General features: G+C 50.8%; 1 protein-coding gene across 1 annotated transcript; it reads left to right on the top strand.

Annotated features, from left to right (window-relative positions):
- The first annotated feature begins 4,687 nt into the window (after positions 1–4,687).
- On the top strand, positions 4,688–15,742 carry SDSL (serine dehydratase like). Its single transcript, XM_007468565.1, has 8 exons — positions 4,688–4,702; positions 8,418–8,612; positions 8,784–8,823; positions 9,888–10,027; positions 11,184–11,272; positions 12,001–12,228; positions 13,945–14,069; positions 15,333–15,742. The coding sequence occupies exons 2-8, from the start codon at positions 8,439–8,441 to the stop codon at positions 15,524–15,526; spliced, it is 990 nt and encodes a 329-aa protein (XP_007468627.1). The 5' UTR covers positions 4,688–4,702; positions 8,418–8,438; the 3' UTR covers positions 15,527–15,742.
- The last annotated feature ends 644 nt before the right edge of the window (positions 15,743–16,386 follow it).

Below are 16,386 nucleotides of genomic sequence, written 5' to 3'. Positions count from 1 at the left end.
CCCCCCCACCTCCTTGCCCCACTCCGCCCTCATCCCCACCTCTCCCATTTCCCCAGGACAAATGATGTTATCAGCATTGTTTTCCATGAACCTACAGGTATTGATGCAATCATAGACTGGTGTATCAGGAACTTTTGGTTATTGTTGTCTTTTTAAAAGCAACGTTGTTTGTTTAAAAAAAAAGTCATTACACCCCTGTTTGAGGAAAGCATCCTAAGAAGTTGTTTGGAAAATCTGGGATTTTTGAAGAATGCACTAGTCATTCCATCTCTAGACTGCTGTTCTAATCTACAGATCCTGGGCTTGAGCTGCAGCATCTAGATTTCCAGTCTCCAGCCACCCTGCTCACTTCAGACTGGCTCCCACTGCCAATCCTGATTGGCAAGAGCCAATTCCTTAATATCTACCCTGCTGCTACTGTCTGTCTTGAATTCAGTGCGTTTTATATACTGACCAACTCCTCGGTCTCAGGTCTGAATTCACAGGGAGCTTCTGTCAGTAACCGAGGACCACTCAGTTCAGTCCTGGGTTTTTCCTCCAATTGCATGGCTTGTCCCTATACTTGTGCTACTAAATGTATAAAAGTATATCAAGTTGTACCACCTCCTATATTGTGCAATATTTAATACACTGCACCCTTAAAGCTGTCTATCCATTTATCTTTATTTCAAAAATCTGAACATAGGGCCAGAACTGTTCCCCTTTTTCCTCTGGGCCCCGTTTTCCCCATCCACAATAAGTATGGCTTAGATGGCCCTGACAGATTCTTTCAGCTCAGATATCATGGCTGTGAATTTGTAAGTCTCTTGGGACAAGAACACCTACGTTGGATGTGGGATCCCTCAATGATTGGTCCCGTGGCCTATTTGCTGGGCAAGTGACTTAACCTTTCCGTGCCTCAGCTTCTCCCTTAATAACTGACTCCTTTCCTTTTCAGGGCAAGAGGAGAGAGGGAAAGTTCCTCTGCACAGGGTTTCAAACTCAAAGAACTCCAGGAACCAGGCAGGAGCCTTCTGGGTGTTAGGGATGCAATAGAGAAAGACGGGGACAGTGGCAAATAGAACGATCCCCCACGGGATAGTCCTACAGAGGTCAGAGTGAATCAGCTCCAGCCAGCAAAAACTTGGTCCCCTAGTTTGAGACCCTCTCTGCTCTAGAATGTTTTATCATCTTGGCAAGGGTCTGAGACATTAGCTAAGACGTATTGGGTGTTAGAAGATCCAGGGCAAATCCCAGCTGGGCTACTCACTAGCTAGACTGGCTGCTTGACTGCATGAACTCCAGTTCTTTTACCTGTTAATGGAACTGAACCTCTGTGACTTGGAAAGTGTATGACGCAGAGTTCAGAGTTAAACCTGCAAATTCAGAGGGCCAGTTAACTGTGTCCAAGACTCCATCCCGCCCCTTTACGCAGTTCCCTTGCCCTGGGAACAAGAAGGCCAGCTGGGGGTGAAGATGGTGAAATGAAGCTTAATGAATAATCCGGGAGACTGGCCAGGGTGTTTGGCAGCCTGAGGTGTCAGGGACAGGGCCTGGCTAACAAATGTGGATCTGGGAGGGAATGGGTCAGTGACTTGGACCCCTCTCCAGCCTCATCTGCTCTCTGATGCAGCCACTCTGGCTTCCCCACTCCATCCTCTTCCAGGTCAGGAGCTCTGGGTCTAAGCCCTGGCTCTGCCCCTGCTGTGTGACCTCAGGAAAATGACCTAGACTTTCTGAGCCAAATCTGATTCCACAATGTGGAGTTCATTACAATACCTACCTCCCCCAGGGTGTTGTACGTGTTCTGTGATAGAACGATGTCATGTTCCCAAACTTCGGACATTCATGTGCTGCCTTTGCAATTTTTGCCACACTGTTGTGTCACACCTTTTATAATACTGATAAAGCAACAGTAGTAGCAACAGCAGCAAACACAGGACACTTCCTACTGTTCTAAATAGTTTACATCTGTTAACTTTTTTTTTTGACCGCACTGTGCAACATGGGGGATGGTTCTCTGACCAGGGATTGAACCTGTGCCCCATGCATGGGGAGTGCAGAGTCTTAACCACTGGACTGCCAGGGAAGTCCCCATCTGTTAACTCTTTTGATCCTCACATCAACTCCACTAGGGAAGCAGCATTTTTTTTTCTACCCACCAAATGGAAATTCAGTATTATAATCAAAACTTCAAAGTCTTCCTCCCATACTGCTTTAATGTAAGGAAAAATAGCTTTTAATTTAATTTAAGTTTTGGACCGGAAAGTAGTATTTATTGGTGGGCATGAGTAAGGAGGGGACAGCGCCAAGGCTCTCATGAATGCAGGACCTGCCATTTGTCCAGGGGGCCACGATTAGGGATGTATTCGACCCCACAGTCATCCGGGATGAGCCACTTTTCTGCCACCGTGTTTTCAAATTCATCTGCTTAAACTTCGTCAATCCCCACTTCTTGGAGATGTGAATCTTCTGGAAGCCAGGGAACTTGAACTCAGCCTGTATAGGGCCTCAATCACACGCTCCTTGCTCTGCAGCTCGGTATGGATGAACATTACGACTTGGCCAGTGTGGACCCTGGCCACTGTACCCTGGGGCTTTCCAAAGGCACCGCGCATACCTGTCTGGAGCCTAGATTGGGGACTGCATGCCGGACATGAATGTCCACTGGAAAGGGCCGTCTCCAAGGTCCCTTAGGGCAACGCATACAGGCAACGGGCTGCACACACTACTGGGAAAGTAGCATTTTATCCCCATCTTACACTTGAGGAACCAACGCACAGAGAGGTTAAGTAACTTACCCAAGCCACAGCCAGTAAGTGCAAAGCTGGTATTTGTACTAGAGGCTGGCTTCAGGGTCTGTGTTCTAATTGTTACTGCCTCTTCATGCCAGAAACTTACTGCTACTATTTAATATTAAAAAAAGAAAAAATCCTCCATTTTTAAACTTTAATACCTGCCTTAGCTTCTTCCTAAGCAATAACATCCATAAAATTATGTGTATTATTTTATATGTACACACACACACACACACACACACACACACACACACAGGATATAAATACCCAACTAGTAAAACACCTTTGGGAATCTCTCATCAACACAAAAGGGCTGGCATACAGTAGGCATGCAATAAAGGCAGCCATCATGCTTCTTGTCCAAACCTGAACTATATGCTAAGGCCCCACTCCTCCAGGAAGCCCTCCCTGATCACACCCCACCCTCAGCTGCCCTATGGGGGCCTTCTGCTCTCTGTTCTCCTAGGGGGTGTTGTCAGGGTTGTCACTGAATTAGTGACTTCCTCTCCCCTCCAGGCTGGGGGCCACCTCAGGGCATGAACTGGGTTTTATCACCTCTGTGTCCCCAGTGCCCAGACCAGGACAGGATACCTGACAAGGATGGTGTTTGTTTAATGTGAGGATGGGGATGAAACTGCTAAAGTCCTCATCAAGGATCATGACCAAGCAGTTCCACTTGACCCCAAGTGGCCAGGAGTTAATCATCAAACCCGGGGAGGTCACACACAGGTCAAGAAGGGCACAGACCATCTGGGCTGCCAGGTGGTTCCTAGACCTCACCTCCCATTTGATATATAGGGAAACTGAGACCCCCCCCCCCAAATTAATGTGACCAGCTCAGATTCACCCAGTGAGATGCTGATAAGAGACAAGACATGAATGTGATCATGTCATTCCCCTGCCTAAAGCCTTCCATGGCTCCCTAGTGCCCCTGGGTGAGGTCCAGACTCTGGATTGGCACAGCCATCCTGTGGACTCTGGTCATTGCCCACCTCCTCAACCTCAAACCCACCTGCTGTCCCATCCTTGCCTTTTCTATTCGAGTCCTCCTGCACATGTCTCTGTTCCTGGAACACCCCGTGTTTTTCAGTTTCAGACCTTTGCTTTCCCTGTTCCTGGTTCCTGGCTCCTCTCAGTCTCCTCCTCCAAGAAGCCTTCCCAGCCCTCAAGGGCCAGGTGAGGTGCCTGCTCTGGGCGCCCACAGCCCTACCCCACCTCTTCCTGCCAACATCTGGCAGCACTGATCATAGCTGCTCTTCAGTGGTATCTTGGGGCTTCTTGAGGGCAGGGGACATGCTGTCTTGTTTGAGGCTAAAGGTTCCAGAACTTGACACATAGTTGGTGTCCAATAAATATTCTTTGAATGAATGAATTGGTTGTCAGAGTCATTTGAACAATAAATAATTGTTTGAATCCCAATGTTGGGTATAAAATATCACAGATGAGGAGGAGCTTCAGAATAAAACATGCCTTTCTCATGTGACAGATAATAATTGTTCCTTTATCCTTGTTTTCTTGTCTTAGACCTAAGTTGACCTTGACAGTGGTCCAGGGGAAGTGGCTTGGCATTCGGCACAAGCACTGGACTTGGAGGTGTCTGTGTCACAACAAAGGTGGTCCAGGGTGAGAGTTAAAGGGTGCCCCTCGCTGGCTGGGTGGCCTTGGCCGAGTGAGTCCCCCTCTCTGGGCCTCAGTTTCTTTATCTGTGAAATGGGACCAGGTAATCACATGTCTCGGACAGCAAACTGGGAGGCTGTGAAGGCTGATCTTGTCCCCTTTCTCCTTCAGTGGGGAGCTATCCCTTTAATACAGGAGGAGGGGCCAAGGCCACAGGAAGCTGCAGGAAGCTGGCAGAGCCAGTGCCCAGGCAGGCTGGTGGGCAGTGGGCTGGGGCTGAGCTGGTCTGGGGACTGTTGAGAAGGAAGGTAAGGGGGTCTGGGGCCCAAATAGGGCCCTGGGGCTCTATGTACATTTGTGAATGTGAGTAGAGGCTAGTCTGGAAAGTTCTGGGGCCAAGTTCCAGCTGAGTGGACAGAAAGCGGGAGGGTGAGACTGTCCGAAGTCCTCCCAGGAACATGGGTTCAGCTCAGGGTGCTTGTGGCCCGTCTGCCTTGGACTAGAAGGCTAGGCATCTGGGACCCTGAGGATCGGGGAGCACATCCTGATCCCAGGGGTGTGGGGCTGACATTCTGCCAGCCAAGGGGTGACTGAGGTTTCCCAGCCCTGGCACCAGAGATTTGACTGTTGAGAGTCACCCAGGTGGCCTCTGGGGAAAAGCGTGAGGGACAAAGGAGGTGGAAAAGGTAGTCAGTTGGTCTTTTACCCCAATTCATAGAAGTAGCAGGTGCCCTCCTGGGCGTCTGGGCTTGATAAGGCTGTTGGCAACTTGGGGTTCATTCATTTGACTGATGCCTGCTGTCCTCTTCTGGGCAGTCGGTATAACCAAGAGGGCTGGGGGAGCCTGGGGACTGAGGCAGGAGCATTTAGCTCCTAAGGACAACTGGCAGTTAAGTGCTAAATGCTCACACCTTTAATGATAATAATGCTAATATAAAAGAGAAAGTAAAGCATGGTGGGTAAGAACACAGATGCCAAAGTGCACTGCCTGAGTTTGAATCCTGGCCATGCCATTTCTAGCTGTGTGACCTTGGACAAGTTACTTAACCTCTCTGGGCCTCAGTTTCATTGTCTACAAAGTGGAGTTAATAATTGAACCTATCTCAGCGTCATTGTGAGATTATATGAGATAAAATATAAGGTGGTTGGTATAGTGCCTGGCTCAAAGTAAGTCCCATATAATTATTAGCTATTATTATATGTGAAGCAGAGTTGATCCCTTTACTTTATGGTCTCACTTAATCATCACAATGATCCTGTGATGCACAAGCTCTTCTCCCAGTTTGTTGTGTGGTTAGTTCCTTTTCGTTTTTCAGGTCTCAGTTTTTGTTTTTGTTTTTGTTTTTGTTTTTTTGCGGTATGCGGGCCTCTCACTGCTGTGGCCTCTCCCACTGCGGAGCACAGGCTCCGGACGTGCAGGCTCAGTGGCCATGGCTCACGGGCCTAGCCGCTCCGCGGCATGTGGGATCTTCCCGGACCGGGGCACGAACCCGTGTCCCCTGTATCGGCAGGCGGACTCGACCACTGCGCCACCAGGGAAGCCCTCGGGTCTCAGTTTTAATGGTCACCTCCTCCAAAAGGCCTTTCCTGACCTCCTGACCCAAAGTAGGTCCCCTGATCTTCTCTTCAAGACTCCGTATATGCCTGTTTCCCTTTTAGCAGTTCTCACCATTTCTGATTATTTTGTTTGTCTATACAGTTATTTGTTGAACGTCGATCCCCTTCTGAGATTATAAGTCACCTCCAGGAGTAGATATCTGTCTGGTTCACCATGGTATCCCCAGTTCCTAGGTCAGGGCCTACACCTTGTAAGCATTCTAGAGTAACAATGAGCCTACCAGCACTGTTAGAAGACCCCAATGAGGTAACGCCTCCAAAAGACTCAGTCAGTTTCTGGTAATTGGATTCCACAAAGGATAGCTATTATTATTATTACTATTATTATTAATCTGCCCCAAAACCTGTGAGTTGGGATGTTATTATTCCCGTTTTACAGAAGGGGAAATAGGCACACAGTGGTTGAGACACTTGTCTGGGTCACAGAGCCAAGAAGTCATAGCTAGTTTCTAACTTTGGTCTCTGATTGACCCCAAAGCTCACATTCTTGGGCTCTGAGGCTGAGGTGAGGCCCAGGGCTGGGTATGCGGGATTTGGGTGACCCGTGGGCTACCCTCCCCCAATGCCATGCCCCGCTTAAGAAATGTCCTGGATGGAACTGGGTGGAGGTGGTTCAGGCTTTGCCATGCCTGGGGAACCCCCGGGCCATCCCAACAAAGGCCCAGAGTCAAATCCAGGGACAGGTGACCTGGAAACCTCTGAAGAGGGGAGCCCAGCTCTTGACTAAGCAAGGGTGGACGAGAAGCTTGGGCTTGTGGTGGGCGGGGGAGGTTGCAGCGCTCCGCCTAGTGGCAAGTAATGGAACTGCAGCCCCACTATTGGGCGGCCCAATGCTTTTCTGCTCCAGAAAAAAAAAAGGGAGGGGGGGTGGGGAGGGCAGAGCGTTTGCTCCTTAAAAAAAAAAATCCTTCTATTTTTCTCCCTTCTAATGTCCTCCCTCTCTGCTTCTCGCCCTTACACACTGGTTCATTGACTCACTCACTCATCCGCACTTTGGCTTAAAACTTCCCAGCGGCTTCCCATAGCAGGTAGAGTTAGAATAATATCCCAACTCTTCACCGTGGGCTGGAACGCCCTCCCCAACATCCCTGACCACCTCTCCTTGCTTGTCTCCTACTCTCGCCTCCACCAGTCCCTTCTCTCAGCACCAGAAACGCTCTAAGTTCATTTCCTTCAAGGCGGTGGTTCTACCTGCTGTTCCCTCTACAGAACGCTTTTCCCTTGCTTCTCTTCTTGTCACTCATCTCAAAGTTCCCCCTTTGAGAACTTGCAGGTCAAAAGAAAAGTAAATTACCTCTCAGCCAACCAAAAACGCACAGCTCCGACCTGCCTCCCAATTCAAACTGTTAAAAACCCTAAATCATCACCAACAGCAAGACGGGCGATTTATTACATTTAATGAGACGATTGGAAATTTGAACACTTAGCAGACATTTGACGATATTAAGAAATCATTTTAACATTTTTAGACGTGATAATGGCATTGTGATTACATTTAAAAAAATAAACATCAGTGAGGTATGATTTCCATAAAATAAAATTAGCTTACTCAAGGTTAGAATTTGAAGAGTTTGGACAAATGTATACTGTTCTGAAACTGTGGCTACAATATTTAAAAAGAATTCTTTGCTTTTAGAGCTACATGCTGAAATATTTACAGAAGAAATAATATGGGAGGAAATTTATAATAATAATAAAGGAGGAAAAAATAATAATACGGCAAGGAGGATTAGGCACAGATATGGAGAAAACAAGGCAGGCCACGCGTTGATGATTGTTGAAACTAAGTGATGACTATATGGGAGCTTCATCAGACAGATCTTGACACTTTTGCTGTGTTTAAATTTTCCATAATATAAGTTTTAAAAAAGTTTCTTTCCTGGGAGACATCTTTGCTGACCACCCTTGCTAAGATAATACCCTCCCCTCTAGGTCACTCCTGTTTGAAATTCTGTGATTCTGTCTCCCCAACTAGACCGTGAGCTCCGGCAAAGCAGGGGCTGCCCCTGATGTGTCCCCTGCTGGGACCCAAAACCTGGAACTGCCTGGCGCATAGTAGGTGCTCAGTAATGTCTTTTGAATAAATGAATGAATAATGAATGATGAATGAATGAATTCTCCCACTCTCATTCATTCATCACCACTATTGGCCGCGTTCTCCATCCCCAGCGCTGTGAGCAGCCACAGTTACAGAAGAAAAGGGCCCCTAGTCCAAACCTCCTTGTCCAGCTGGTGAAACTGAGGCCCAGAGAGGCGTGGGTACTCCCCTGGAGCCTCACAGCTTGGCAGCCACATGGCACTAAGGGAGCCAAGCGGAGGAGCTTCTCCCTCTCCCCGTTCCCCGTTCTGGTTACAGGGACTCTTGGCTGGAGCTGCCTGGGCTATGATGTTTGTGCCCTCCTGCAGGCCCTCTAGGTGGTTGCTGGCATGGAGGGCCCTCTGGCAGAGTGTGCCAAGGGTGAGCACTTCCACATCGTCACACCTCTGCTGGAGAGCTGGGCACTGTCCCAGGTGGTGGGCATGCCTGTCTTCCTCAAGTATGAGAATGTGCAGCCGACTGGCTCCTTCAAGATCCGTGGCATTGGACATTTCTGCCAGGAGGTGAGGGTGTGTGGGCAGGAGGGGAGAGTGAGGTTGTACAGATGGAAGGGGACAGCTGTGGGCAGGATGAGGGGTGGGGAGGGTTGGAGTGGGAGGGTCTAACTCCATCCCACACAGGCCTCCATGACACCTGCTTGGGTCAGCCCCCACCCACATACCTTTTCTTCCCAGGTGGCCAAAAAGGGATGCAGACACCTGGTGTGCTCCTCAGGTGAGCCCACCCCTTTCCACTTCATGTGGGTCTTCAGGGCTGGGTTGGGGGAGGAGGACCTGGCTGGAATAGCAGTAGATGTGCAGGGCTTGGCCTCTTTTTTTTTTTTTTAATACGTTTATTTATTTGTTTGTTTGTTTTATTTTGGCTGCACGCGGGCTTTCTCTAGTTGCGGCAAGCGGGGCCTACTCTTCATTGCGGTGCGCGGGCTTCTCATTGCGGTGGCTTCTCTTGTCGCAGAGCACGGGCTCTAGGCGCCCGGCCTTCCGTAGTTGTGGCACGTGGGCCTCAGTAGTTGCAGCATGTGGGCTCAGTAGTTGTGGCTCGCGGGCTCTAGAGCACAGTCTCAGTAGTTGTGGTGCACGGGCTTAGCTGCTCCATGGCTTGTGGGATCTTCCCGGACCAGGGCTCGAACCCATGTCCCCTGCATTGGCAGGCGGACTCCCAACCACTGTGCCACCAGGGAAGTCCTTGGCCTCTTCTTAAAGGTCCAGTCTCATCAAGGTCATGGTCAGATGGCTGCTTTGTATGTCCTCTCTCAGCCCCCTTCCCATCATTCAAGCCTCCTGGTAGTAAGTGATAAAACCCCAATCATACGGGTTTAAGTTACAGGCTCCAGGAATTGAAGAATTCTTGGGATAATTGGCTTTCAGGCACAGCTGGACCCAGGAGCTCTCCTCTGTACCTCTCCTTTTCTTGGCTTGTCGTTCCTCTGTACTAACTTTACTCTCATAGAGACCACATGGTAGCAACATGGCCATCTCCTACCATCCTACCAACCCTGGGGAAGAGGGAATACCCCTTCCCAATGGCCTCATCAATCCATGAATTGGTCTTTTTGGCCCAGCTTGTCCCATGTACTCATCCCTGAACCAGTCATGGTTCAGGTGAGTGCGTTCTCTGATTGGCTCCACATAGATCACGTGTCCACCTCTGGGGCCAATGGTGGGGCATATAAGTGTCGGGAAGGCGTGACTCCCAAAGGGGAATGGAGGGGGTGGGAGAGCAGTGTGTCAACAGGCTAATGCAAATGCCCACAGCACCCCCTTCTACTGCCTCCACAGGGGGTAACGCAGGCATCGCTGCCGCTTACGCTGCTCGGAAGCTGGGCATCCCAGCCACCATTGTGCTCCCCGAGGGCACCTCTCTGCAGGTGGTGAGCAGGCTGCAGGGGGAGGGGGCCGAAGTTCAGCTGACTGGAAAGGTAAGGACTTCAAGAAGGGGAAACCAGCTGAAGGGAGCTGTTCCCCCTTTACTCCCACCTCACCGCCAAGAGATCCTGTTTCCTTTTCCTTTTTGTGAACTGTGCCTGGGACCCAGTCATCCCTGAGGATGGCTGAGCTGAGGGGTGAGTGAGATGTGTTGTATATTAAGGGCTGGGATCTGTCAACTTGCCTCTCCCCACCTTGAGGAGACTTTTCCTGTGTGAACCCAAGAGAAGCAGGAGGCTGGTGGTTACCAGGAGTGTATCTGTCTCCCTGCACCCTCACTAACACTTGGTACTATCCACTTAAAATTTTTGCCTTTCAATTAGACAAAAAGTATAAAGAAAGATGGTGACAGCATCATTCCCCATTCTGAGGCTACCCCGAAATGAAAGGATATTCATCTGATAAGGGTATCATTGGTTCACTTTGTTACCCAAGAAACAGAGACCCAAACATGTCATCCTTCCCGCCTCCTGGGAAGAAGAAAAAAAAAAAATCCATCCATCCATCATCCCTGGAAAACAGCCTTTTAAAAACCATCAAAGTTAAAACTAAAAGCCATATCATGGTACCCAAAAGCTGGTCTCCAAATACTTAGTGTATACAGTTTCCTTCCTGCCTGCCTGCTTTTCTGTCCTCCTTTCTCCTTCCTTCCTTCATATAGTCATCCATTCATTCATTCACTCACTCACTCATTCAACATCCTTCCGTCGTCCATCACCCTTTCTCCCTCCCTCTGCCTTCTTTTCCACCCCTCCATCCATCCATCATCCATCCAACAGATATTCATTGAGCACAGACTATGTGCCTGCACTATGTTAGGCAGTGCTAAGAATACAGAGATAATAAGACGTGGTCTCTACTCTTAACAAAGCTCCAAGTATTGTTGGGGAGACTCGCAGGTAACCAGATGATGAGAATAGAACACGATGGGTCCTTCCTGGATTGTAGAAAGCACATGGCATCCATTTGTCCACTTGGAAGCCTCTGCCTTTGTCCCAGGAGGCTGCTGGGTCCACACCAGCTCTGGTCTCACCCTCGGGGGTCTCCTCAGCCCACTGGCCCCTGGAGCCATCCAGGAGACCTCAGGCTCTGCTCCAACCTCCATAGCTGTCTGACTCCCGTCTTCTGAGGGCCTCGGTTTCTCTTTAGGTCTGGGACGAGGCCAATCTAAGGGCACAAGAGTTGGCCAAGAAGGACGGCTGGGTGAACATCCACCCGTTTGACCACCCCCTGATATGGTAAGGCTGGTGCCCCTCTCTCCATGGAACTCAGCACTGAGAGACTCTCGTTGAGTCAGGGTCCTCCCACTGGACAGCGGGGAAACTGAGGCCCAAAGAGAAGAGGCTTGGAAGCCAGGCACATGGAGGCCCAGACCCCACCTCTGCCACTTGTGATTTGTGTGACTCTGCAAAGCAACTCACCACCCATGCCTCAGTTTCCACGTGTGTAAAATGGAAATGCTAGTAATAAATGCCCTTGACTGAGTGTGTACTTTGGGACACATTTCATCCGTTTAGTCTTCCCCAAAGCCCTAGAGATGTTTTTTTTAATGCCCATTTTACAGGTGAGGAAACTGAGGCACAGAGGGGTCAAGTTCCTTGCTGAAGATCACACAGCTAGTAAGTGGCGGAGCCCTTGGGTCCCAGGCCCAGGACTTGAGTTGGGCTGGTTCCAAGTGTTACTCTGATCTCTTAACCAGACACAAGAACGCTGCCTCTTTCCAGCATTGTGGAATGGATTAAATGGATTGAGAATGTGCCTGGGGCGTTGATGAAAGGGGGAAAGAATGAGTGAACAAATAACCTGAGTGGATGAAAGCTGAGTGAACTAAGCGTGGCAGGGTCTCCCCTCCACATGCCATGGGTGGGGAGGCGGATGGCGACGCGGGGAGTTTGTGTGGATGTGAGCCTGTGGGACTGGGGCCTCCCTCACCCCTACTCCTCTCTCCTGCTCCCTCATCCTGCAGGGAAGGCCACGGGAGCCTGGTGCGGGAGCTGAAGGCTGTGCTGGGGACCCCACCGGGTGCCCTGGTGCTGGCAGTGGGGGGCGGAGGCCTCCTGGCCGGGGTGTCGGCTGGTCTGGCAGAGGTGGGCTGGCAGCATGTGCCCATAATTGCCATGGAGACCCAAGGGGCACACTGTTTCAATGCGGCCATTAAGGCAGGCAGGCTGGTGACACTGCCGGACATCACCAGGTAGGCATAGGCTGGGGGCATTTGTGGGGCGCTAGGCTGCCCTAGGACCTCCCAGTCCCACTTAGTGGAAGTGGGGCACTCAAGGGGGTCACCTTTTTTTTTTTAATTAAAAAAAGATTTTTTTTTTGCCACACCGTGGCACGCGGGATCTTAGTTTTCCGACCAGGGATCGAACCCATGTCCCCTGCAGTGGAAGCACAGAGTCTTAACCACTGGACCACCAGGGAAGTCCCCTCAAGCGGGGGGGGGGGTCTCCTTAATCCTGCATGGCTGATCGATAGGACTTTTCATTCCCCGCTTAAACCCATCAGTGTGTTCCCCAAGCTCTCAGGCCCAAATCGGACTCCTCCCCATTCCACTTCAGCCACTGGCCCGTCTTCCTGTCCCTTGAATGGGTCATGCTCTTCCCTCCCTCCATGCCTTTGCACGGGCTGTGTCCTCGGCCCAGAAGCCCTAGGGTTCCCTCCTCCTCTTCTGGCTGTTTTCTCTCCCCTCAGGGAGATTCTCCCCACAACCCTGTCATCAGAGTTTCCCCTCCCAACTTCTCCCTCATAGTGGTCTACCTACAGTGGGTATTTATTTACTCGTTCTTGTGTTTCCTTACTCACTGCTGTCTCCCCTCCCAGACTTGGTTCTTGATAACAGCAATAGCAATAATCGCAACCAACACTTCTGCAGAACTCACTATCTGTCAGGCTCTATTCTAAGCACTTGAAATGTTTTAACTCATTGTCTACGACAACGTTGTGAGCCAGCTATTGTTATTAGCCCAGTTTTTCAGATGAGGAAACTGAGGCTCAGGGAGGTGAAGTGACTTTTCCAAGGTCACGCAGCTAGTTTAGAGCCAAAGTTTGAAACCAGGCAGCCTGGTACCAGAGTCCGTACTCTGGGCCACTTAGGGCTCAGAGCCAGTTCTTATGAGCTCAGCAAAGCCTCTCCCAGGCCTGCAACACTGCCTAGCTCAGGAAAATACCAGCAGGTAGGTGATCCCAAGCACAGAGGTAAAGAGCATGGAGTCTGGAGCCAGACTACCTGAATTTGAGCCCACATTCTGCTATAGACTAGCTGTGTGTCCTAGAGCAAGTTACTCAACCTCTGTGAACTTCAGTTTCCTGACCTATAAAATGGAACTCATAAATTTCTAACTCCAAGGGACAGCATAAGGATTAAAACAGAAAATCCAGGGACTTCCCTGGCTGTCCAGTGGTTACAACTCCGTGCTTCCACTGCAGGGGGCTCAGGTGCGATCCCTGGTTGGGGAACTAAGATCCCACATGCTGCACGGTGCAGCCAAACAAACGAACAAACAAAAACAAACAAACAAACAAAACCCCTGTTGGAAAATCCGAGCATCCAGCACCTTGGAAACACCTTGGAAACATTCAATGAATATTAGCTATAGCATAGACATGGTAAATGGTTATTAATGAATAAAATGAAAAAATCATTCTCTAGGCTTGGCTTTCTGGGGTCTGTGCAAGAACAACACAGTCACGGCTGTAGAGTCAGAGGGGGTGATGTGCATTCATCAGCTGTTCATGGGGCACACAATTTTTGAGTGCTTCCTCTGAGCCAGGCGCTGCTTGAGACTCTTGAAATGCTGGGCCCCTGGCCCATTGCAGGATGGGAGGGGGGCCCGGGGCTGGGGCTGTGCGGGGAGGAGACTGGAGACGTCCGCACCCCTGCCCTGCCTGCCCCACCTGCCCGCTCCTGCAGTGTAGCCAAGTGCCTGGGTGCCAAGACGGCGGCTGCACAGGCCCTGGCGTGTACGAAGGAGTTCAAGGTCTTCTCTGAGGTGGTGGAGGATGTTGAGGCCGTGAGCGCTGTGCAGCGGTTCCTGGGTGAGTAAGCCCTGCCCCCCACCTGGGCTCAGAAACCAGCAAAGTCCCTGGATCCCCTGGAGAGAGTGCTCTCTCTTGTCTGTATCCTCAGTGCCTATCGCAGGGCTGGGTATTCAGTAATCATGTAGTAAGCGCACGTTGAGTGGATGGAAAGGGTGGGGGTGAAGAAGGGGTGTGTCCTGCTGTCTGTAGCCTCCCGACTTCTGTACGCACTCTTCTTCCCTCTGGCTGCCCATCCTGGCCCTGCTCCCTATTGGTTTCATGTAACTAAGGGCTACTCAGCTATCATGGCACCTCCTCCAGGAAGCCTCCTCTGATCTCTCACCCCCACCCCACCTGGGTTGAAGACTTCCTCCTATGCACCAATCCCAACAGTCTCGTAACTGCCAGATTCTTTTTTTTTTTTTCTTTTTTTTTTTCTTGCGTTATGCGGGCCTCTCACTGTTGTGGCCTCTCCCGTTTGCGGAGCACAGGCTCCGGACGCGCAGGCTCAGCAGCCATGGCTCACGGGCCCAGCCGCTCCGCGGCATGTGGGATCTTCCCGAAACGGGGCACGAACCCGCGTCTCCTGCATCGGCAGGCGGACTCTCAAGCACTGCGCCACCAGGGAAGCCCCTCTGCCAGATTCTTATCCAACTACATCACTGGACTGTGGACTCTATGAGGGCGGGGCCTGGTGTGTCTTGTTCATTGTTGTGTCCCCAGGGCCTTCCTAGCACTGGGCCTGGCAGGGAGGGGGCGCTCAATAAATATTTGTTGAGTGAATGGATGAATGTATGAGTGAGTGGAAAGGTGGATAATGAATAGGTGGATGGGTGGGTGGATAGACGGTTGGATTGATGGGCAGTGGATTGACAAATGACATGGGTGAAATGGATGGAAGGATGGGTGGACACATTGATTAATGGACACATTGATGGATGGACAGACAGACAGTCAAATGATGGATAGGGGATGAATGGATGGATGGATGAATGGATGGATGGATAAAACAATGATTGATAGATACACTGATAGATGGACAGACAGACAGTCTAATGATGGATAGAGGGAGGGATGGATGGATGGATAGATGAAAGGTGGATGGATGGAGGGATAGATGGTCAGATTGATGGATGGAGACAGAGTCAGACAAATGATGGATTGTGAGATGGATGCCTGGATGGCTGGCTTCATGGAATTGCAGTGCCCAGAGCCTGCTGAGCACTAACTGGTCCTTCCTCCCTTTCCCCGCCTCCACCCCCGTTCCCCTTCTCTGGGCAGATGATGAGCGAATGTTGGTGGAGCCTGCCTGCGGGGCAGCCTTAGCTGCCATCTACTCAGGCCTCCTAGGGAGGCTCCAGGCTGAGGGCCGCCTGCACCCTTCCCCGGCCTCAGTCGTGGTCATCGTGTGTGGAGGCAACAACATTGACAGTGGAGAGCTACAGACTCTGAAAGCCCAGCTGGGCCAGGGCTGAGGGCTCCTGGTTTAGGAGGGCCGGCTGGGCCCCAGTGATCCCCAAGAGGCTCCTGGACACCCCTGCAGGGGGTTGCTGGCTGAGGGGCCTCTGTGCTCATGGATGGCAGTGGCAGCTGCCCTGTGCTGCTACGCTGGCTGCCTCCTGCAGGAAGCCCTCCTGAACTGCTCCCTTTGGCTTCCCTGAAGCTCTGGCCAATAAACCTTTTCTGAGTTGGGCCTGAAACTCCAGCAGGTCCATTTTTTCCACCTCCGTGAACTCAGAGAAGGCACACAGCAACCTGATGCCAGCACTCTGATGACGCGACTCTCTTCACATGACACAGCTTGTGCAACAAAGCCAAGAATTCAGAACTCCGGTTCCTAAGGGAATCCGGCCATGCTGAGCTCCTAACCGGGCTTCCCTTACCTGGCGGACCTGCTCAGGAAGGGGAGGGGGACATTCTGTCACTTCTCAGGCCTGGGCTGGTAGGACAATATTGCCAATCTTTATCAAGTGCTTGTCATGTGCCAGAAATGCTGCTAAGAACTTTCTATTCCTTGTCCTCTTTAAAGTTCACAAAGGCACTATGAAGTAGAAACCATTATTATCGTCCCTGTTCTACAGATGGGGACACTGAGGCATGGAAAGGTGACATAACTCACTCGAGGTCACACAGGCTGGAATGTAGCCCGGCCAGTTTCAAACCCTGTGATTTTCGACATGACTCTGTGTTTCTTGGACCTTCGCCTTCTTTGTGTGGTGGGACATTGGAGAAGGAGGTAGGGCCCCCAGGTCTGTCTGGACACACCTGTGGGTCACAAGGAGGGTGGACACTGGTCCTGAAACTGGGCACCTGCAGTCCCTGGGAAGGATCTCTT

The sequence above is a fragment of the Lipotes vexillifer genome, unplaced genomic scaffold, assembly GCF_000442215.2.
Source record: "Lipotes vexillifer unplaced genomic scaffold, Lipotes_vexillifer_v1.1 scaffold573, whole genome shotgun sequence".
Taxonomy (NCBI): domain Eukaryota; kingdom Metazoa; phylum Chordata; class Mammalia; order Artiodactyla; family Lipotidae; genus Lipotes; species Lipotes vexillifer.
The sequence above is the reverse complement of the archived record's forward strand: the minus strand, read 5'-3'. Positions and strand labels throughout refer to the sequence as shown.

What these genes read in the sequence shown, in the direction of transcription:
- SDSL (XM_007468565.1), top strand. Translation starts at nt 8,439, where the DNA reads ATGGAGGGCCCTCTGGCAGAGTGTGCCAAGGGTGAGCACTTCCACATC. An exon ending in TTTGACCACCCCCTGATATG is followed by an intron (nt 11,273 to 12,000) that starts GTAAGGCTGGTG and finishes CTCATCCTGCAG; the next exon opens with GGAAGGCCACGGGAGCCTGG. An exon ending in ACACTGCCGGACATCACCAG is followed by an intron (nt 12,229 to 13,944) that starts GTAGGCATAGGC and finishes CCGCTCCTGCAG; the next exon opens with TGTAGCCAAGTGCCTGGGTG.